Source organism: Netta rufina (assembly GCF_964035555.1).
Source record: "Netta rufina genome assembly, chromosome: 11".
NCBI lineage: Eukaryota > Metazoa > Chordata > Aves > Anseriformes > Anatidae > Netta > Netta rufina.
This window is the reverse complement of record NC_140134.1, coordinates 4,820,019-4,842,837: the sequence shown is the minus strand read 5'-3', so window position 1 is coordinate 4,842,837 and position 22,819 is coordinate 4,820,019. Positions and strand designations below refer to the sequence as shown.

At 34.2% G+C, this 22,819-nt stretch overlaps 1 protein-coding gene across 1 annotated transcript in view; it reads right to left on the bottom strand.

Moving 5' to 3' along the window:
* Positions 1 to 4,353: 4,353 nt before the first annotated feature.
* CGNL1 (cingulin like 1) overlaps positions 4,354 to 22,819 on the bottom strand; it is a gene marked incomplete at its 5' end in the record, with an annotated part of 38,038 nt that continues 19,572 nt past the window's right edge. Inside the window, 11 exons of the mRNA XM_084293072.1 lie at positions 4,354 to 4,721; positions 5,326 to 5,489; positions 6,377 to 6,485; positions 6,977 to 7,101; positions 8,962 to 9,045; positions 14,783 to 14,872; positions 15,675 to 15,836; positions 17,255 to 17,425; positions 17,864 to 18,016; positions 20,126 to 20,230; positions 20,432 to 20,638. Of these exons, the coding sequence (XP_084149198.1) occupies positions 4,580 to 4,721; positions 5,326 to 5,489; positions 6,377 to 6,485; positions 6,977 to 7,101; positions 8,962 to 9,045; positions 14,783 to 14,872; positions 15,675 to 15,836; positions 17,255 to 17,425; positions 17,864 to 18,016; positions 20,126 to 20,230; positions 20,432 to 20,638 (1,512 nt within the window). The 3' untranslated portion in view covers positions 4,354 to 4,579. The remainder of the gene's footprint in view (positions 4,722 to 5,325; positions 5,490 to 6,376; positions 6,486 to 6,976; positions 7,102 to 8,961; positions 9,046 to 14,782; positions 14,873 to 15,674; positions 15,837 to 17,254; positions 17,426 to 17,863; positions 18,017 to 20,125; positions 20,231 to 20,431; positions 20,639 to 22,819) is intronic.

The window sequence follows — 22,819 nt, the reverse complement described above, 5'->3', positions numbered from 1 at the left end:
CAAAGCTGCTGAAGAAAGAGAAGTGTAGAGAAAGCATAGAAAAAACTCGTTACCTGTAGTGAGTCCCTTCTCTGCACTTGCCCGTAAGTGTTCCTACTGTTTCCTGTTGGCAACTTGGAGACCTTAAGCTTTCATCATCCACCTGTGCTCAGAATTTAACTTATTTTTATTCCTTGCCTGTTTTTCTGCTAATGTCATAAAGCTTCAGAATCTGAATAAAACAGCAAATTGTTGTTAGAAGTAGAGAAAAGATTGGATGTTTCCTCTTACACAATGCACGCAGACCCTTGCTGACCTCACATGAAGTTCACTGGTACTAAGCAGTAAAGAGCTGTCACACTTCTGTGGAGGTAGGTGAGCCCAGTTTGCTACTGCCTTTGACCTTGTCTGTTGAAATTTACTCCCTTTCTTCTCCTAAGTGCTTCCTTTCTTACACGTTAAGAGAAAAACATCTACTATTAAAAACCTTCCTGTTAACATTTCTGTATCTTTTTCTCAATAACCCAGTTCTCAGGAATAAGTTTTGAAATAACAAACAAGTTTTCCCCACTATATCACAGTTGGGTCGGTAGGTCAAACATATTACCTAATCAGCCCCTTTTACAAATAAGAACAACCTAAATGTGTAAAACCCCAACAATCTCTACAGAATGTTGCTCTTTCAGCAAAGTCTTTGAATATTCTGCAGTGTTACTTGATAGCTGCAGTTGGTAGAAATGAAGCAGCTGAAATGTGTTGCTTCAGTCGCAGGATCAAAAAAGCTTCAATAAGCTAAAAGCATCAACATTTAATTACTGAAATATGTTGTGTAAAGCAGAAAAGGCCAAAACGCTGCAACTATTGCACTGCATAGCTCACTCAGCAAAGCATACAGCTGGTCTGTAAAAAATGAGGAATGCAAATGGCTTTTAGAGTAGTTTAGAAAATCAGTTGTAAATCAGAACAGATTATTTATCTAGGAAAAAAGGAAGTTGAAAAGAATGAGTATAAATCAGAAGAATAAGGCAGATTAATCAACAAGTTATAGTCTCATCACCGGAAGATTGTACAGGACAGACGACCGCCTGATAATTGAACAACCAAAAGCAACTAATAACGTTGAATTATGAAAGTATTTGTACAGTATAGGGTTTTCCTTAAATCAGGTGAGACGCAGGAAAGCAGGTACAGAGGACAGCATGAGGAAGAATACTTTTTCCTTTTTCTTTTTCCATACAAGAAAAAGAGAAAATTTCAAAAAAAACTCAATTCTTTAATGAAAAGAGATGACTTCCAAATTCAAAGGCACTAAAAATCCATTACACATGAAGAATACCCTTGATTTCATTACTTGGATAGCGAGTAAAAAGTTTGTGGAGGGCAGAATAATTTTGTTTGCTTCTTTGGTTTTGCATTTACATATTTTGCATTGTATATCAATTGCCACTGAAAGCTCTTGGAGCAGTTGTTAAATTCTAGTGACTTAAAACAAGAAAAAAACACTCCTGTAGAAGTCAACTATTCTCCAAACTACAAAAGTAGAGCCTCATGCTTTTCTAGGCCTACCATAGTCCAACATCCAGAATTCACGCAGGCAGAATAGAACTTTAACGGGAGGAAATATTTTTATAGGAGGTTTCTCTCTCACCACATACCAGTAGTCATAATCTCAGTGGGATATGAAAGGCCATTAATTCCACAGAGGACACAATGTGCAATGCTCATCACAGATTACTTACACTTGAAAGAGAAGTATTCACTGTATCAGGCATCAAGTTAGGTTCACATCAAAAATGATCAGGCTTAGGTCTGTTCGTTATAAGATACTATGGTATTGTCAAAGATTATTACAGCTAATAATTCAAGTAATTATTTTGTAATACACCAAAAGTTCTGATGTTGTACAGTGTTCTAGGAACTGTTTCAAATCCATGGTTCTTCACATATTCTCCTATTTCCAGCTTTTATGGTTCAAGAGCCTTGATGATTTTGATCAAAAACTGCCATGAGATGAACTGAATAAAACACACTTCCTTGAACTATAACTAATACTTTTTGTAGCAATCAAGATCAAGACCCTGTCCTGACCATAGCTACAATGTTTATCATACACAAAATGCAGGTCAGTGAATGGATGATAGTAGCTGTATTTTGGTAACAAATGATCTGACAAGTAAAAAAAGGCACTTCAAATACAGAGGTGACAAAGCATAACTTCCAGAACAGAATACAGTAGGATTGTCTGACTTCCTTGGAAAGACTCTTTAAATAAACCAGCCCAAATTACCAATGGGATCCACTTCAGAGAGCATCATGTATTGAAACAGAACAAGAGATTTATTTTTTTTTTGTGAATGAGTTGAAATGCCCTTTCCAATGTTTTAAAATTTTCTTTGATTTTAGGCATATCATTAGAGGAAATGCCATTTCCAAGTCTAAAGGAAAAAAGCAAAGGACAGTTCTTTTGATGCTGACATAGCAGGGAGTGGCAAGGTGTAACAGGCAGGATCTCTCCTGAAACCCTTTCAAGAGCATTAGTGTTTCTCAGATAATTATATTCTTGTTCTATTTTAAACTTACACATCTTCCATATGAAATTCAGTTGTCATATTGAGCTAAATGTACCATACAAAGAACAGCGGCAGCTGTCTTACTCTTTATTTGAAGTGAATTTTTCTTTTACAGTTTAGTGTAACTGGAGGTAGCTGCAATATTATGTGATTTTCTCCCAGTGGTTTGAAATAATAGTTATCTATGAACATTAGGACAGAGTACCAGAACAGAACTGAAAATCGGAATCACTTGATTAAAGTTAAGTCTACACAAACATGTTAATGAAACATAAAATAAATCACAGCAGGTTATACAATGATTGTCAATACAGTATAGTGCAGATCTTCCTGTAAGAAGAGCTGTTTTGACCTTGCCAAAATAGTAAAGCTGATACTGCAGCAAAATTACACGTCCATAACTACTCAGTTCCTGTTAGTTCCCATATATCTCAATCCATCAAAATCAATTTGAAGGGAATTATATGGCAACAGAGTCTGTAATCTGCTGTGTATGAATATATTTCTGATCTGCCAGGCAGGAGTTTCATTTCACATAATCATATGAAAATGGATGCTCCATTGTCAGAACTTTTGCCTTAAGCAAGGTTATCCGCCTTACTTTCAGAGCTGTTAAATTTGTCCTCTTCAGTAGATACTGCTGTGGGAGTAATGGAAGCTCCCAGGAACTCCAGGTTAAATATTTTTACAGTTACAATAACTAATAGTGGGCACATTCACTGAAAAAGTGTTCAGTTATATGTAACTGGGGACCAATACTAATAACAAGAGGGAACATAGCTATGGTTTATTAATAAAATAACATCGCAGTGCCTTTCCTTAAAATTATATTTTGCAAAGGAGCAAAAATGATGTAAGATAAACAACAAAAATATTTTTAGCAATAAAATGGAAAGCGCTTTTAAAATTAAATCTGCGATGCTTTTTTTTTTTTTTTAATTTCCCACAGTTTGTTCAACAGATGGATCATCCAAAATGCAGATATTTCTATAAATTGAAATACTAATATGTATCTGCATACATGGCCATACATTGCAATACGTTACAAATAGATGCTCAAGAACAGGTTAGAAAGAAAAATCAGATTACATACTTTTGTTTCCTGGATGCAATTTCTTGTAGGACTCCTCAGAGACTTTAAGATTAGCCTGTCCTCGTGCCCTCAAATGAGCAGGCATACAGTCCTGTGCGCCCCTTGCAGCATGGAGTCCATTTCAGGAAATGAAAAATGCCAAGTAGTAACTGACTTCATTCTCATCCCTCCCTCATATGGACAGAAAGCTTCCCAGACAGCTTACAAGAAAGTAGTAGGCAAGCCTCACTTGTCATGCACATGTGATGGCCCCTTTAAAGTCAACAGGCAGAATTAGCACTTGATCTTAACACGTACACAATAAAACTTGCACTGTTTTTAAAATCAGAATGTACTTCCTGGCTCAGGAACAGTGAATCTGCTCTGTAATGCACAAAAATATATTCTTTTTCTTTTTGTTTTGTTAAAACCCAAATATAATATTCAGTATACATTTAGATATTTTACATATGAAACTGATTTATATAATTTTTGAAGCTTTACAAAGTAGTACTAAAGTAGTCAATAAAAAGATCAGATTTAAAATATTTACATTCTATACATCATTCCTTTGTACTTACAATTACTAAACAATTGTCCGTGGCTTCTTTAATTTTAGGGGAAAATATTTTAATAACTACAAGCTAATTTTAAATTACTTTCAAATGGCTCTTTACTTAAACCAAATTTTAGCAAAATCACATTTCCAATGTGAAACATTATCCCCGTGTTTTCAGTAGTAGTTATATATAACCAAGTTTTATAGCTGTTTTATAATGCAATCCTGTTTTCTATAATAAACAGAGGATATCTAAATAAGAAAATGGCACAGTATGAATGGAAACATTAAATTTGCAGGTCTTACATCCCTTTATGGCATTTGGCTTCTAGAATATTCAGTTTCTTGATAATTTAGGTTATTCTTCCACCAGTTTCAAGGAATCATAGATTCAATAGTTTAGTTTATTGTGTCATCATCTTTTGAAAAGTTATTTCCTGAAGGCACTTCACAGAGACTATCGCCATCCGTGCTGAACTCATCATCATCGTCATCATCATCAAAATCAGTCAGCATTTTACTTGGTGACTTCTTTCGTCTACTGAAACAAAAATACACACACCTGTGCTATTAAACTGCACATCTGTATGCAGAACACTTTTGCAAAGCACATAACATTGACAGGTAGTGTTTGCTTTTTTTAAAGGATGTCAGAGACTTGTGCTCTTATAAAGGCAGTTTAACATAGACCATGTCTTACATAAAAAGAAACATGCAAGAGAATGAAGATCAGTCAATCATATTTTCAAGCAAGTCTAACTAAACTCACAGCTAGGGGAAACTGTACGCTTTGCACATGGCAGTGTTAAGTGATGCCCAAAGAAAACTAAACACAGGATAGCTGTTCCTCCCAAACATCAGCAGGAAATTTTTGTCACTACAAATGACAGGAGTGCAAAGTCCTACTACTTTTTTCTACTTTTTATCCCATGCCTCAGTGACTATACAGCAGACAGACCCTGAAAGGAACTGGAGAAAGTCTGTAGGATAAGGAAACATGGAAGAGTTTCACAGCTCTGCCTCAAACTCTGTCTGCTTGTAACAAACTTGAGGTCTGTTACAGGAAGCCTCCTGCTCGGAGACTAACGGAGCAAGAGATCAAGTACCAAGTAACACAAATTGTACTGTCTGCCAAATCATCCTACCTTAGTTCCTTCTTTGCAGCATTAAGTTGTCCTTGCAATTGTTCATTTACGTCTAGTTGCTCTTCCAGTTCTCTCTGAAGTTTCTTTTTAGCACTTTCCAGTCTGTCTATTTCTTCTTCAGCTTCTTCAACTTGACGTTTCATTGCTTTCAAACGCAAACTCAACTGAAATATTTACATGTCAGCTGATTAGAGGACTATTTTAATAAAGAATTTTATTCTTCCAGCATCTATGAGAGGGAGAATAAAGACACAACTTTGCCAGTGTAATGACACTGTAATAATATGCTTCAGAAATATTCAAAAGCCAACATTAAACTGAGAAAAGTTTTGATGGGATAGTTTTTGTTTGTTTGTTTGTTTTAAGAAAAAATAACAAGCAAATATTGCTGTGATAGAGTAAAACAGCAAGATGGCCAAGCAACTTTACCAGACAAATACTATAAAGAAATATATAATTTTAAGCCCAGAGAATTTTACAAGATTGTTCCCACAACAGATGTCTGCTTTTTGAAACACACTGTTCATTCTCTAGGCATGATATTTACTACTTGACTCAAATACTGAAACAAAATATGTTTTAAGCAATGAATCAACAAAGACCACAGAAATGGCACAACACTTTGCTATGAGAATATCTCTATATACGTAATACTTAGAGACTGTATGTAATAATAAATAGCTTCTTTCTTTAAACAAAATTTTATGGTCACAATATAGAATTTATAAATATAAATAAACAATATCATATAATATTTATATTGCATCCTATCACATACAGATCATATACTGACTGCTATTGGCTTAATTTCTTAAAGCAATTACAGTATTGCTTCTGTAAGTGCTTCATTTTCATAATTTTAGAAATTAGTAACTTAGTACTAGGCAAAAGAACATGATGACAATGAAAACTGCATATCTCATTAAATGGAACTTCATAAAGAACAGAATAATCAGTATCTACCTATATTCTTCTGCAATATCTTGTACATATGATGATTTATGCAAATATCTGATATTATTCCTAGTAGCATATTAGTCTTTCCCTCTACCTGGTCCTTTTGGTCAGTCAATGAGAGATGTTCATCATCTACTTGCAACATTAACTCCTTCACTTTTCTCTCAAGTCTGCGGTTATTTAGTTGGAAATTAGCCCTATCCCTGGAAAAACAAACAGCGGACAACCTTGTAAGAAAAGAAGCTGAAATACTTCTAATCCTGCCAAGATAACTTCTTAGCAATATTATAAGAGTTAAATAAACACTCATGACCATTGTTTTGATTTACTGATGCCTCGCAATATTTAGATAAAGAATATATTCCTCCAAGATTAAACAATTAAGTGAATGTGACAACTGAAATGTTCAACTATAGTTAGTATTTCTAAGTTTGTTACTGATATCAGACATTGATACAATAATGAGGTATGTAAAAACATTATCAGTGTGCACAGTTTTAAATTTAATGCAATTTCTAGTCTGTTTTTTTTTTTTTTTTTCCAAAAAGAAAACCTGCAACACTTACATGAAACAGTAACCACTTTGTTGTTTGTGAAAAAAAGTCAAATTAGTTGTATTAGATATAATATTAGCAAGAGGCCATATTAGCATACACAAACATACATGTTTTAATCTTAACAGAACTAGCTTTACCTCTCTTCATTTTCAAGACGTTCTTCTAGCTCTGTGATCCTTGCTTCCATTTGAGCAACAAGTCCCTCTTTACTGGATCGGTAAGAACCTTCCAGGTGAAGGATTCGGCTCTTTAAGTCCTTGTTCTATGATTGGAACATATATGATTACTACATACTTTTCATATTAAGAAATACCACCTTAACACAAAACAAATTGCTTCAGAAAAACAAAGTGAGTAGAAATTTTTTGATTTAGTAAATACAGAAGGAGAGCCAAGGAGATTTTACTGGAGGTCTAGGTAGCGAAGAGTCAACACATCTTCTATTTTATTGTTTTATTTAAAAGAGCTTAGTGCCAAGCTGGAGACAAAATGTTAGGCTTAAAGGGCCCCTTGAACTTCAGATGGTTCTAACCCCCTTCCACTTGCATTGTTCATACGCTAATATTTTTCAAATAGTTTTAGACCCGTCTTATTTTCCAAGCTTAATTCCTTTTTCAGATCTTGTATTCCACACCTATTGTATGGATAAAACAAATAGACAAATAAATTATTTATATCCAATAGCACTTTACTGTATCAAATCTGCTCCTGTGTTGTTGTTGCTTTCCTTTCTATCCAATGTCTCTCCTACTAGCAAAGTAGTTTAAAATATATATATAATCTTTGAAAGGTGCAGGATTCATAAAAGCAGATTTTTTGCTCAGATTTGCACTTTAAATCTTTACAAGGCATGGGGGACCTAGCCCTGTTTTCAATGAGGATTTTATAAAGTCTCAAGGAAAAAGGAATAGGTACGTGAAGACCAGAAAATAAAACTTCTTTTTTTTTTTTTTTTTAAATATACAAACTTCAAACTATGATCTCAAATCTCAAACACTAAAAAGCTATAATAGAAAAGTCACAGATAAAAATAGAAATGTGCATGGGACATACCAGTAGGTGGCATTCTTTCTTCTCAATTAATTAAAATAGGATTTACTTCACAGAATTTAAGCCACCAAGTTAGGAATTTGGTATAAACATGTTCTGTTTGGTATAAACATATTCCCATTACAATCTGTTTTCTGTTCTTGAGACTGTCAAGTAAAACTATCACTTGCTAAGATACCCTTCCTCTCTATCTCTGCTGTGGGCTGTGATAGTCTTGCTTTCAAAGACCACTGAGCTGCAGAATAGACATATTGCAAAAAGCTAAGTACACTTTCCATCACAGATATTGAAACATATGAATTCTGTTCCTTCCTAGACAAGGAATAGCAGTTCTCTATCAAATCTGTATCTTTTCTTTAAAAGGCATACCATTTTTTCACTTGTTTGCTCTTAAGGAAAAAAAAAAAAAAGTGTTCAGCCAAAAGTTTGCTTGAAATTACAATCTACCTTCAACAGTGTTTCTGAAGTACTGTTAAGAGGTTGAAGGACAGCTCCTCCAAAAGCAGTCAAAGAGTTGATAGTTAAATTGGATAAGTGTATTTCACTTTCTACAGTCTTTTCTGCACATGTTCTTTTTTAAAGTTTCTGTGTTGATAACACATTTTTAATTTTACAAAAAAGTACACCAGACAACTGCCACATTTCCAATTTTTAATTTCTTTGACCCTCAAATTTATAGACAGAATTTGTGCAGTAGAAAGATGCCTGTACTTACTGTAATACAAAGGTCTATTAGATTGCATAAATAGATGAATGTATAGTACGAGTCTTTAGTATATGAAATATATAAGCTGGGACAAACCTCAAACCAAAAAGGGGGTGTACAGAAAGAAGAAAGCATACTAAGGACAGAATTAATTTAGGATTATAATATTTTCTTTTGAGCATCACTGCTAAGGTACTCGTAGCTTTTAATCTATGCTTACTAACGCACACTTCCAGCAGTGCACTCTGGTGGGATAGTGCCAGCTACTGCATACTGCATTCTTTAAACACTTAGTTGAATTTCCTAATGAAGACAGCCATCTGGTTTGTTATCTTGTTAATATGATGGTATGGCAGCCACAATTACCTGTCTTTCCAATGAAATTTTGTCGCACTCCAAGTCTTGCTTTGTAGCTCTTTCCTGAAGTAGCTCTGTCCTCATTTGTTCAATCTATTGCAGAATGAAAAGACGGAAATTTTAATAAAAGATTTAATTTATATATTTCTATACAATAATGTGTATATATGCGTGTATGTATATACTTATATATATGTAAGTGTGTATATAAACCACATATACCTACACAAAGAGAAAAATGTTGCTCTTTCTTAGAAATCAAGACATATAATGATTTCAAATGAAGTTTACATTTACTATCTTAGACAAAATTTTTCCCCTTGGAGAAGCCTGTGTTATTCTTAGTTGTTTTTCTAGGCATCTTCCAGACATATGGGTTACTGCTGCTGATATACATGTACATGTACATCATATATATGTATTATATACATACTTACATATATTCTGTAGCAGGGAACTCTAAAATATCACAGAGACAAGTCATGTGGCAGGGTGCTAAATTCCAGACTGTCACATCAGTGTTCAAACACCTTCTACAGTTGTCTTCCTCATAATTAAGTCTAAAGCACTGATTAGCATCTTACATTTAATCTGTTGACAAGTCTACTTTAAAGTTTGACCTTACTAAGCACATAAACTGGTATCCGCAGAAAAACTCTACAATTAGTTTTCTATGCCTGTGTAAATGAATAAATTAAAAAAGCTTTTTCAATAGGCTCTGATGCACACTGGATATTAACATCTTTCCCCCCATTTAAATGTTCAGTTGTATGTCTTGCATATAACAGGAAAGCACTGATTTCTGGATCTGGTGGGTGAAGTGTTGCTTGCTTATTTGTTTTAAAACAAACACCTTTTGCTACAGTTTTTGTAAATATTTCAGTTGCATATTCAATAACCAAAAGGAAAATATATTCTCCCCATGTAAGATGATTAAAAAAACCTACCTGTTCCATACAGAACCAACATACAAATACAGAATTTGTTTGCTATATCTCACTTTTGACTTGACTGAAAAAAAATAATCTGAAGATCAGAGAGAAACTCTAAACTGCCTGACACCTGTTATTGAAACTTCTGGAGTAACGGAAAAAGTCTGCAATGCTGAAATACTTTTTCTTCCCTCTCATTCCTGCTGAGATTGCCTTCAAGTCTTCACAAATGCCTTTGCAGGCACAGCTAATGTTACCAAAGCATTCGTGCTGTTCCCTGCACAATGTTTACTACAGTACGTATCACCTGGGGAACTCAGTGAATGTCTGTGTCAGCTACAGTAACAAAAAAATTAGCCAAGATTTCAGTGGCCACAGCATTCTACTCTAATTTACAACAGTTATGTAGGAACTTGCATAAACACATCACCAGTTAGATAGCTCTAAATTACACATTTATTCCACTAAGCAAAAAAAAAAATAAAAAAATAAAAAAAAAGCAATGCTGAAAATATGAAGGTTAAATAAACAGAGCACACGAAATATTACCCTAGGCTACTTTTTAAAAAAAAAAAAAAAAACAAAAAACACCGTAGTATTAAAAGGCATATTAACAGTTAACAACATGTTTAAAAGAAGTAATTTACATTGCTTCTATAGCTTTGAGACCAATATACGAATACAAATAATGGTGGTAATGCATGCAGTTGCATATGTTATGTCAGCATATTTTCAGAGCAGCAGAAGGCATTCCTGAAAACTAAGGTCATACCAGATACTGGGCTACAAATGTTAGCACATGGCTGTGCTCTGGCAACAGCTGGTTAATTTCCTAAAAGCTTTCATTGTTGCTCAGAAGCTGAGAGACACTGACTTCTCGTTTTCTTTAAATACACTAATTAAATATCAGCAAAGTTATTTGATGACAGAACACTTAAATCTTTACTCTCCTATGCTCTATGAAAATATCTTTAAAGGGGCAATTACTGGATCAAGTAACTTACAGATAACATAAACCCATCTAGTTTAAACAAGGATTTCAAAAAGAGCCTTAGTCAATCTGCAAGAGCTGTGGTGATACAATCCAGCATTTCACTTATGGGAGAGAATGAGCACCAACACATTCTGAAAGACTATTTCATGAATAAATGTAGCTCTTATACATTACTTATTCTATTTTGTATGTGTGTGTTTATTATATATTCATGTAGATAGATTAGTTTACATTTATAGGTAAACTCTCACATAAGAGCTTATTTCCAAATACATATATTACATTTTTCCATGTATATGTTGATGTAGACACATATACAGAAAAAAAAAGTAAGGGATTTTATAGACATTTATTCTACTGAAACTGCTTTAGCCAATGAAGACAGACACAGAAAAAGTAAAGCAAAATTTGCAGTAAAGTGAATGAATAATTAAAAACTGAAGAAAGGGTTTTTGTTATACTTAGGAACTCATTTAATGGACCACTCTGAAGTTCTATTGCGCTCTTACTGTGCTCGAAAGCTGTGACAAATTTGTGCAACCTTCCCCAGACCTCAAATTAAGGAATTATTTAGAGGACAATTATAATTCCAAGAAGATTGCTGCTGTTGTTGGACACATTATTTTAAAAGAAATTTCATGAAAAAAAAAAGGGGTAGAGTAAAAAAGCACTGTATCTGATTAGGATCACAAAGCTAGGTGGAAAAATATAAAAGAGCTTGTTAAAGGAGAAGAGGAGCAGGACAGTTTTTGCTGGAGGAGATGGAAACTGTTTTCAGTCATCTCCTTGTACTTTTCTTTAGTAAACACATTATTAACAAGCACCAAGGAAAAATAGTTGTCTGCTACAATGAGCTCAAACATTTCACTTATTTCACAGCAGTTAAGACAGGCTCTAGTTATGCACCATGCAGAGCTCTGTGCTTCACGTTCTACCTTCAATATATTCTAATTATGTTAAAAGAATAAACTAGCTCTGTAGCTTAAGGCAACAGTTACCACAGCTGGATTTGAAGAATGCTAGCAACAAAGAATTGAGAGAAGCATCAGATTCTACAAAGTTTTATTGAGACATAACAGCATTTTGTGTCAACTTTAGGATTAGAAGCAGCTGTTAATTTCATTAACATAATTTGATTTTTAATATTTTAGATTTTATTACCATCTCACACTTGGTTCACAGCCTATGTTTCTTGTTAGTAGGAAAAAATAAAATATGTATATATACGTATGAATATATATGTGTATATATATATTAACCTAGTGTGTAAGCTCAGTTTGCAAGTATATAAAAAGTATTTAACAAGAGGCTAAAGGCAAACAAAACCTTTTGATCCTTCGTAATTGAAAAGCAACCTTCATTTCCCCTTTTTCATTTGTTTGCCTCCCACACCTGGTGCCAGCTAAGGAGCAGGTGTACAGCAAGCCATCCATGGGGAATGCTTTACTAAAAGAAAGTGGATGATCCAAGTCAATGCAACTTTATCTTCCTGAATTTGTTCTAAAATTGCCATGGAAACTAAATAGCCCATATTTCACACTTCCAGGAAACAACTCTGAAGTTGATAGATTCGTGTTTGCATTTCCACAAAATACATTCATTGATGAGGCTATCTTTAGTGTTTTTCAATTCTGTTTGCAAAAACAAAACGGTATTTCATTTCACTTGTTTGTGGACAAAAACATCAGGTATTAAGATGCGTTCTGTTTCTGCTGCTTTCAGACTCTAGCTTTCTATGCATGTTTGTTAATGCTGCTCTTTCCAGACCTGCTAATAACTTATGTAAAAACCAATAGGATATGATCCACCTTTCTTGAAAAATCTCTTATGTTAAAGACTTCCTCCCAACAACAGAAAGGATCTAATGCTTTCTTCAGTAATGAGAAGGGTCCAAGAATAAGTTAGGACCAACTTCTACAAAGCTGAAGAAGATGCAACAGGGGATCAAGATCATGTTTCTGCAGTTACGATTTTTTTCAAAACGTAATAGCTACAAGATATTAAAGGTAAGATAAAGTTTTGCAATAAAAAGGATACTGAAGTATTGAAGACACGGATTAGAATTTTTATTTTCTTGGCATATTTCTTTTTAATATATTAGAGACTCACAGTATTACTGTAAAGGACTAAAAGTTACTGAAAATCTCACCTTTAAGCTAAATCAATGCAGAAGTGAGCAAAGTTAGTGGCACTCACTCCAGAGAATTTTTAGTATGAGTATTTATTCACAGAGGTAGATGGAGACCATTTCTTTTCCACAAGCACTTTCCTATCTTATATAAACAGATTACAGCTGAAGAACAGGATTCCTTGTCTATCAGCAATCTCATAAGAAAAGCAGAAAGATGGAATGATGAATCCAGATCAGATGAATTTTCAGTGAAGCTCATGGATTTTTTTAAAGTAAGAAACCAGTAAAAATTGAAGTTTCCACAACACTGTGGTACTTCTTGAGAACGAGGTAGGGAAGATAAGAACACCTCATGCAGCCATTCCCAGATTCAAAAGGGTATTTAAATTAAGAAAGGGAATAACATTTCACAGTAAATGAAATGTGAACCATTAGCCTTGGCAGTGTTTATTCAAATGTTTAGCTTTATGTAAAATATAAGTAGTCATTTCAATTTGTTTTTAGTAGAAATTTGAGTATTATACTTCATTATCAGTATATTAAAAATATATTTAAAATTGAAAAAAAGTTACAGAAACACAGTTATTACCAAAACAAATCCATTATCATTTCTCATGTCATTATAAATGCTTAGCAGACCCTGAAATACTCTTTAGTAATTTGACTACTTAGTCATTCTGGCATTAAATCAAAACAAAGCAACCTTTGTAACTCATGCATGAAATGAGAAACTCCAGACCTCAAAATAAACATTTATTTTACTCATTATGTAACGCGTTTGTCACCCATCTGTATTTTAGGTTTCTATTTAGCTAGCAAATTAAGTTACTATGGTACTCACTAGTGCAGCTATCAGTAAGGTTCTTTTATCCCAGGCTTACAACACAGGCAAAAACTCTACCATAAAAGACTTCCTAATTTAACAATAGCATGACCCGAGATGATTATGCGTCCTTCACATTCTATTTCACCCACTAACTGAGTCTGTACAATACCAGTGAAATAATATCAAAAAAATAATATCTACTGCAGTCAAACAGAATCTCAGTAACCTGAGTCCCAACAGAGCAGTATGGGTGCCTCAGTGTTTCAAGGACGCATGAAAGGAACTATAACTAACTTTAAAACTCTGTCTCAGTGGAAGAAACAATTCAATTTAAAAGACTGAAACTAAGATGTTATTTTCTATTCTCCCTCTGAAATTGAAGCTATTCTGTAGAATTTCAGCAATTATTTTTTCTACAGAAAGAAAGAAAAATGAAAACAGAATAAGACAATCATGAGTTGTACCTCAGTGCATATCGTCTCCCAGACTTCTAGGAAATCACTAATGAGATATGATACTTAATACAAAGCTACAGTAACAGACATCCTGTAATGAGTTATACATGTTTCATATCTTTTAGAATTATACTAAGCCACACTACATTTACTAGGCCCTCATATATAGGCCTAGTACAGGCTCAGATTAAGTTTATCTTCTACTTTACAGTGCTCTAACAGATTGAGCTAGCTCTATTTCAAAAATTGTGTGGGTAAAACACTACATACTTTTCAAAGAATGTACAGAATATGAATGTTTACAAGAATAAAAATAAGTCAGGGTTCTCTTTATGATATGAAATTACTTTTGTGGATGAATCCTGGGCAATTAATAACTCATGTGTTCCTTTTTTCCAGTTAAGAAAATAGGAAAAAATGTTCTGTGATGATATAGAGGAGTATATTTAATCGTGTTTATGAATCTTGAACAACGTAAACTCATTTGAGTACCTGTTCTCTGCATCTACTGATCCTCTCAGACAACAAATCCGAATTATTCTTTTCTTCATCAAGCTCAAGTTCCAGGTGAGATAATTTGTCCTAAATGGAACAAAGAAAAGTAATTTCAACATGCTATTCTCCCATCCTCTTTGGATGGCTACCAGGCCATTCTTCCTTAAACTTTAAGGACTCAAAACTGTTTGAAAGAATAGACTTGAAAAGGAAAATGTCTCTGAAGAAAAGTACTGAATCTAGGGAAAAAAAAAAGATGGTAGTAGATAAGACTTTAAAAGAAAATTGTTTCTCTGACAGAAGCAATAATATATATATAATTTTCTTAATCACTCCAAACAATTTCAAGAAAGTAAAAGTTTGTAATTAAAGACATGTTTCTAGTGACTGTTTTTAGACTTTTTAAGTTTTATCACACATTTGGAAGACAAATTTATTTCCATTAATCACAATGAGTAAAATGTATAAAAGCATTTGTTTATGAAAGTTAAACGACAGTTTAATTAACCTGAACAATTATGAACCTAACCCATAACAACACAATTAGAATAGCTATGTTATTTAGGCTCATTAAATGAATCAGTATTAAATGCTAAATAGAACTTATACTTCTAAAAACTTTTGAAGTTCTGAGGGGCCTATGAATGAAAATTTTAGAACTTTGCCTGATTAATGAAAATTAGTTTAAAAGCAATTTAAAGTAATGAAAGAACAAGTGCAATTTAGAACACACTATACTATGATGAATTTGCTAACAGATCTCCTTCAGAATATACCAAAAAAATCCTGCATTACTACTTCATGAATTTTCCACAACGTTATTTTGTTCCTTCTGACAGGATTCATATGAAATAACATTATTTTAATCAACTTTAATATGGTCTCTTACCTCCATTAATTTGATTTGTCTTGCCCGATCGTCTTTTAAGTGGTTTTTGACCTCCAGTTCATATTCCAAGCCTTTCACAGTCTGTTCCAGCAGCTGAGTTTTTGTTATTGCTTCATCTTGAGCTCTCTGGTGGTCTCTCAAGTTTTCTTCCATGAGACGCATCTGAAACAAAAAGATATCACAGTAACCCGCTACGTACTACATTTTCAATAAACAAGCAATGTCAGTAAAGGGGACTGACTACAATCACGACAGATCCAGAAGTGTAATTGGAATTGCAACAAATGACATGCTTTTCACAGTAATTTTTGTTGTATCCACAAGATGGCACCAAGAATATAAACATAGATTGAAGTATCAGTTCTAAAGAGATGTTTCAAACTACAGGTTTTACAGTCTCAATTCTGCATAGTGGTATATTTATTGATTTATTTATACCCAATTACAGCAAGCCCAAATTTTACAATTTTTTAAGTAGCTATATATTTGGAAATTTTGCAATATTATTTTTCTCCTTTTTAGACTACCAATATTTCAGCTTTTAAATATGTAGTTTATTCTGTCTGAGGTATGTCAGTAACAACATTAAACCAATGCCACAATTACTAACATACCTAGGTACATTAGTTGTATCAGGACTATTTGCTGAGAACAAAAGTTTCTTATTCTAACAAGATCACGTACTCAATAGTTATCTGAAGTACCTTTATGGCACTTGAAAAAATGAAAGTAGTGGAAGAGTTTTTAGGTGAGACTGCATTCATTCCTTATTCTTGTAACTTAACAAGCGGCAATATTTTGTCCTCTATAGTTCTGATGATCTTTTAATCAAATAATGAAGGTTTAATTTTGTTGTTTTTCTTTGTAATGGGTCCTGTAGCTATAACAGAAAACACTAAAAGTATTTTTCCTAATTGTTAATAGTATGTATACATATATATATTCATATATATTCACATACATATATTTCAAGCTTTCATTTATTCAACTGAAGAGACACGTTCTCAATGTCCCAATTTTATCTTTCACATTTCATTATGATTCTCCATCCTCTTACAAAAGCTCTCCATCACTGAATGGAATATATGCAGATGACAATAATACGCAGGAACCACACTTTATTCTATAACTTCTGCTTCTTCTCTTACTGTTCTTTTAAGCCGAATTTCAAACAAGTTTGTTAAGGGGAGAGTAATATAGCTGCTGTTTTGTTGTGGTGCTGGGTTTTTTTGTTTGTTTGTTTTTGTTTTGTTTAATTAAAAACACTTCTATATTCCCAATTCCTTCAGTAGCAGGCATTAAAAGAGCAGCAGGTCATCAATGGAATCCTTGTCATATCACTTAGAGACATTCATCCATTAAACATTGCAGTTATCTGTCATACCTAGGAAGCCATTTCCCTGGCAGTAACACACTGATCATCATTATGAAGAACAAAACACAAAAGCACATTGACTGAGATCAGTCCCTCCTGAGAAGTATACAAAAGCGTAGTAGCAAACAGTCATTGTCTTGAAAATTATCTGAGCAGAATTTTAGGTCAAAGGTTAAAATTTGTCACTGAACTTATGAGTCATTACCTCATCCTGCATTCTCATGGTTGTCAGGCGTGATTTTTCTACCTCAAGGTTTTTCTCTTTCAATTGTCTCTGCACATCTGCAAGTTCCCTGCGATTTTTCTCCTTGTATTCATCAAGCTGGCTCTGAAGCTCCAGGGTTGATGTTCTTGAGACCTCTACCACTTCAGCCATCTGAGAAAAATGTACACTTTTTTTTTTTTCTCCTTAAAACAGTGCTACAAAAAGTTCTGTCATGATTAATACACCAAATGTTTTTTGTCTCCAGCTTCAAATAAACATTCACAAAGAAATGAACTGTATAGTCACACTTCAGCGTATCAATGTTAAGCTGTATGATTTACACACAGATGGTAAACTAAGGCTCTAATGCAGAAACAATTTGAAAATCAGCTGTCAGTCTCTGAAATACAGCTGATCAAGAACTGGCTTTGGTCTGTAGTATACATTAGATCTGTACGCAAATCTAGGATCTCGTTTTGACAAAACAGAACTGTTTTACAATGGCATTTTAAGATAAGTGTTCCAACTACCGTTCCAGCCCCGCGAGCTTGTATCAATAGTTTCTAGGTTGAAGAGACTAATAGCAGCCTCTTCAAAGTGAGCTCATACCTCTTCCTTTAACTTTTCAATGGTCTTGTTCAATTGCCATTGTTCATTTTCCATTTCACTCTTTATCTTCTTCAGCTGTTCCTTCTGGTGAATTTCATCTTTTAACTCTTGGATTAACTGCTGCCGTTCCTGTGAAATACATCGAATGTTCTCCTGCAGTAAATTAGAAGATACATATAATGAAAAAGGACCCTCTTTTTTTATGGTTTTAAAGGAATATTATATAGCACTCCTGTGCAGCAGTAATACCACCTGCTCTTGTAACTTTAACACAAAGCTTAACTAAAAAAAAAAAAAAAAAAAAGTGTTGGAACCCTCACTTCTTCATTCTCCCTTCATAATAAAATACCTTAATGGCCCTACTGTAAACAGAAACTACAAGATTAAGAAAAGAGTTTGTTTTTTTATGAAGTCTGAGAGGTACAATTAAACTGACTGAAACCAGATTACAAATAGTTTAAATTGTTCCAAAAGAAAAACGTAAATAATTAAAATCACTGTAAGTTATAAAAAGCATTCCAAAACACAGTTTTAAATTTTAGTTTTATTATTGGAAATTTAGAGTTTTGCTGAATATCTAATATTGATGGTGCTTACTTCAGGTAGCTTTACACTTTAAAAACCTTTAAATGTGCAAACACATTAGCATTTCTGTAGGCAAGATAGATCAGAATCACAAATAAAATTGTATTGTTATAAGACAAAAGAAAGTACATGATCAAACATTAAAAGTTAGAGATTTCTTTAAATCTGTTCTCTTTCTTACCTGCCTATATAACGTATTAACAAAGGCACCTCTGATACAAATAGGAATTAATGGCAGGGGCCTAAGGAGCGTATGCATAAAACTAAAAAATGCTGAAGGCTAATAGATATTGTTTTGCAAAGCCTAAATCTATGACAGAATTACTTTAGATTGCACCAAAGGATTTTAAGAACCTTGAAAAAGTTGAACTTTAGCACTTTGGTTCTAAAAGCTGCTGAATTCTTGGGACTGGGCTAACATGCCATATTAGAGCAGGCTATAAAAACATCATGTGCCCCTCTCCATCAGCTTTTCACAGATCATTTAACTTTACTGTTTGTTTACACATCCTTGAGAAACAAGCCGGGCAGGCACAGATCAGTGAACTGTATTGCGGCAGAATAATGGTGCCAATGGGAAGTTTTTGCATTTGCAGTATGCTGAAAAGGCTTTAAACATCAGAGGTAATCTGATCAGTCTTTCTATTCCAGAGTTATGAAAAAAAAAAGTTACTTATATGAGAAAAAATAAATCTTCTGCTAACTAGGTCAATTACCAAAGTATAGAACTGAATAATGACAATATTTAAAGAAAATAATAATTAGGAGGCTTGACACGAACAGTGGGTCACCTCGGTTTTCCTCAGGTCTTGCTAACTTTTGTCTGATTTCCAGATAATGTAGCAGACTGAGACCCCCAGGACTGAAATAATAGCTTTTTATCTTTTGAGTTATACTCTGATGTCCTGAAAAGAAAAATTGTACTTCTCATGTATTGCATCTTCCTGTTTCCATCCTCATTTATTTTCACTGCTTATTATTAAGGATCAGAAAACAAATCTTAAGTACATTACTAAAAATTAGAGAGTGCTGTGAAGTTTTAATCATAATTATTCTAATAGAAAATGCAATTCCTAGATACCAGACCTATTCCAGGGAAAGATTTCCATTTCACTGAGTTTGCTTTTAGTTAGTTCAACAATGAACTTACAGTAGCGACTCTGCTTCAGAATACCATGGGAATTGAATTTCAGGTGTCCATGTTCTCATTTTCCCACATCTGTTGAAATCTCTCATGCCCACATCTATCCTATAAATCATCATCTTATCTCTTGAGCCAGCTGATGTACCATAAAAATCACAGGACTAAGCATTTCCTGGACCCTGTAAAGAACCTGTCACCTTCCAGAATCTCCTTCTGGTAGACTACCTTTTTCAGTGACTGGAGAAAGCAAAAGCTTCTAGTGTACGTATTATTATATCTTGGTGTATGTATGTATTATCATTTCTTACCAAAGAGCAACAACTTTTCAACTTACATTCAAATGGTTTGTATGTGCACTCTGAGCACAATCACACTCCTTGGGAAAGTGTATAGTGGCTAACAGTTCTCTGGGCTTGATTAATTCTAGATGTGTGTGCGCAGAAAGTTAGCGAGATGTCAGTGTAGAAAGCAATGGTGACTCAGGTAAATAGAAAATTGAAAATTTTAGTATTTCATATTGCTCTTGCTCTTACCTGCATATCTTCTAGCTGGCTTTCCAAAGATTTTTTTAACACCACCAAATCTTTTGCCTCGTTTTCAGCATGTTTCAAAGCTTCTTCTAATTGTTGCTTCTCTTCCTGCAATTACATAATTTGATACAGTTAGATACATACAAGACCTCTAATCTGACATCTAAAGACAAACAGACAACCAGTATTACTTAACAAGTGCATATAAAACTACAAAACATTCACTGGCTTCCTTATATGTCCCTTTTATACTTCCCTACATGACAACAGGAAGGAGACTACTTTAGGGGGCTTGTTTTCTCAGCTTACCTCACAGCTCTTTATTTTTTCCTTCACTGAATCTTCTTCTCCTTTCATATTATCAAATTGTTTATGCAACTCTTCATTTTTACGCTCTAGCTCATCAACTCTTCTTTTCAACTGTTCATTTTCCTTCATCAGCTCCTTCACTTGATTTTCTGTACTATTTCGCATCTCTTCTGCAGCGTTTCTTTCACTAGCAAGGACAGCAGCATTCTAGTGAAAATAAATTATGCAATGTTTTTAAAAAAGCAAAATTAATGGATGGGATGTTCTTTTCCAACAGAAGTTTCACACAGCACCACAGTAGCTAGGATACAGCATTAAAACATCAAATAATCAAAATTAAAACCTGTATAATTACAAAAATGTATTTTCAAGATCACTGTAGGAGAACACACAAGGAAGGTGTTTTTTTCCTCTGGCATGGCTACATGCTAAAATAACCGTACCCAAACAATCTCATGCCTGCCATTGCATATTTTTACTTAAACTACTTCTTATTGCCTTCAATTACTTTAATGATCACATCCCAGTGTTTAGTATTTACAAGTAATCTGAAAAACTCAAACAGACATCAAGAGGCATGACATGTGGGCCTTGAAGAAATAACATATTGATGAAGAGTGTCTCTCCCACAGCAGCACAAAATTCAGACCGTCTTGCACCATTGCCCATTCCAAACACAAACATACAGCACTTTACATTCAGCTATATCTGGAGCTGCACAGTGAATCAGCTTTGGGAACAGAAGCAACTTTAAGATACACATATGAACATGTATTTGTATATATGTATATAAATACACAAGTGTATTTATAAATAAAGAAATTATCTTGACTGAGATAAAAGGGTGGGTGCAGGTAGAGGTGTTACTGGAAGAAATGACCCAATCCACCTCAAAACATGGTTCCACAACAGGCAATGCCAGCACAGCACAGCAGACTGAGCAGGCACAAACAAGCAGCAGAGACTGGAAATACCTTACAGTGGTGTTGGTGCAGCTCTATCTGCATATCTTACAACCCACACTTGGGGCTATGCTTATTCAGTAGTTCTACTTGGTTTCCAGTCACTGCCTGAGGATGGAAGGAGTTCAGCTATTGAGTTCACCTTGTATTCAAACAGATACACTTCGTATATTATTTCAGAAACAGAAATAAATACACAACACAAAGACAAAATTAAACTAAACAACTTATCACAGTTTATCACATGTAGCTACAGACTTTTTGGCAGGGCAACTGCCTGAAGTTGCAGCATGCAACTTCTCAGAGTTAATTATCACCTCTGTCTTACCACTTACCCTCTCCTAAAACACACTCTCCCATTTAAGACTGTGCATTTCATTTGTTACTATTGTGGAAACTGTAAGTCAAGGTATGTATCTATATTGTCATACTACCTATGCTGTTATACTACACAGACCAGGCATGTACTTCTAAACCCCTAATTCTTTGCTCTTCATTGATTTATTAGTAAGAATCCCATAAAAAAAAAAAATGCTTTTTTCCTTTTTGCTCTTGAGGTTTCAGAGTCTGATACAAAGTGGTGACTCCATACAAAGATCTGGTTCTTGTGTACAGGCTCACCACCTACTGCATTAAGACTTTAAATAATAGTAAGAACACCAGAACAACCGTATGACTCAGTCTAGACCAGTATTTTCTCCAGCAGTGGCCACAGCAGCTGTTTACGGAAAAAATGAAACTGTAAGTAGAACCATCACACACTCCTACATCTCATTTTTACCTACATGAATGCATCATCCACTAATTTCTCTCGTCTTTTCTGAATCCATTTGTAACTTTGGCCTCTACATTATCTGGTGATTAGGTAATTACACGTTAATTACCAAGGCATAGCATTTTTGCACGTGAAGTCATGTTTATCCGAGTGAAAACAAATCCTCCAGAGTAGCTTGGTAAGACACTACTTTGTGAAATATTTTAGGAAAGCATGAAAATCTCTTTCAGTTATGTTACTTTTGATTATAGGTCCTGATTCTCCCCTCCTCCCTTCCAAAGGGATAAGCAAAAATCTGTAAAAGGGTGTTTACAAAGCGTGCCCTCACTAGGTTGTTTTCTAGCAAGCAACAGCTTTAAAAACATGCAAATTAGTTTGATAAAGCAGTAACTCAGAAAACACTCAGACTGTCTACAGGGTCAATGAACTTACACAAAAACGGGCAGCATAAGCAGGCTGACAAGTTCTAGTCCTTTGAAAATACTGAAAAAACTTGTTCTTCCGAGTATATGACAGTTAAAAGGCTATGAAATAGGTTTCTGCTGATGCTTTAAGTTCTCACATCCTTTTCAATAGCATTTATATATTAATTTAGTTTTTGCTTTTTGCATACAGCAAAGTTTTACTAATTAGCAAGCACTCTACCAGAGG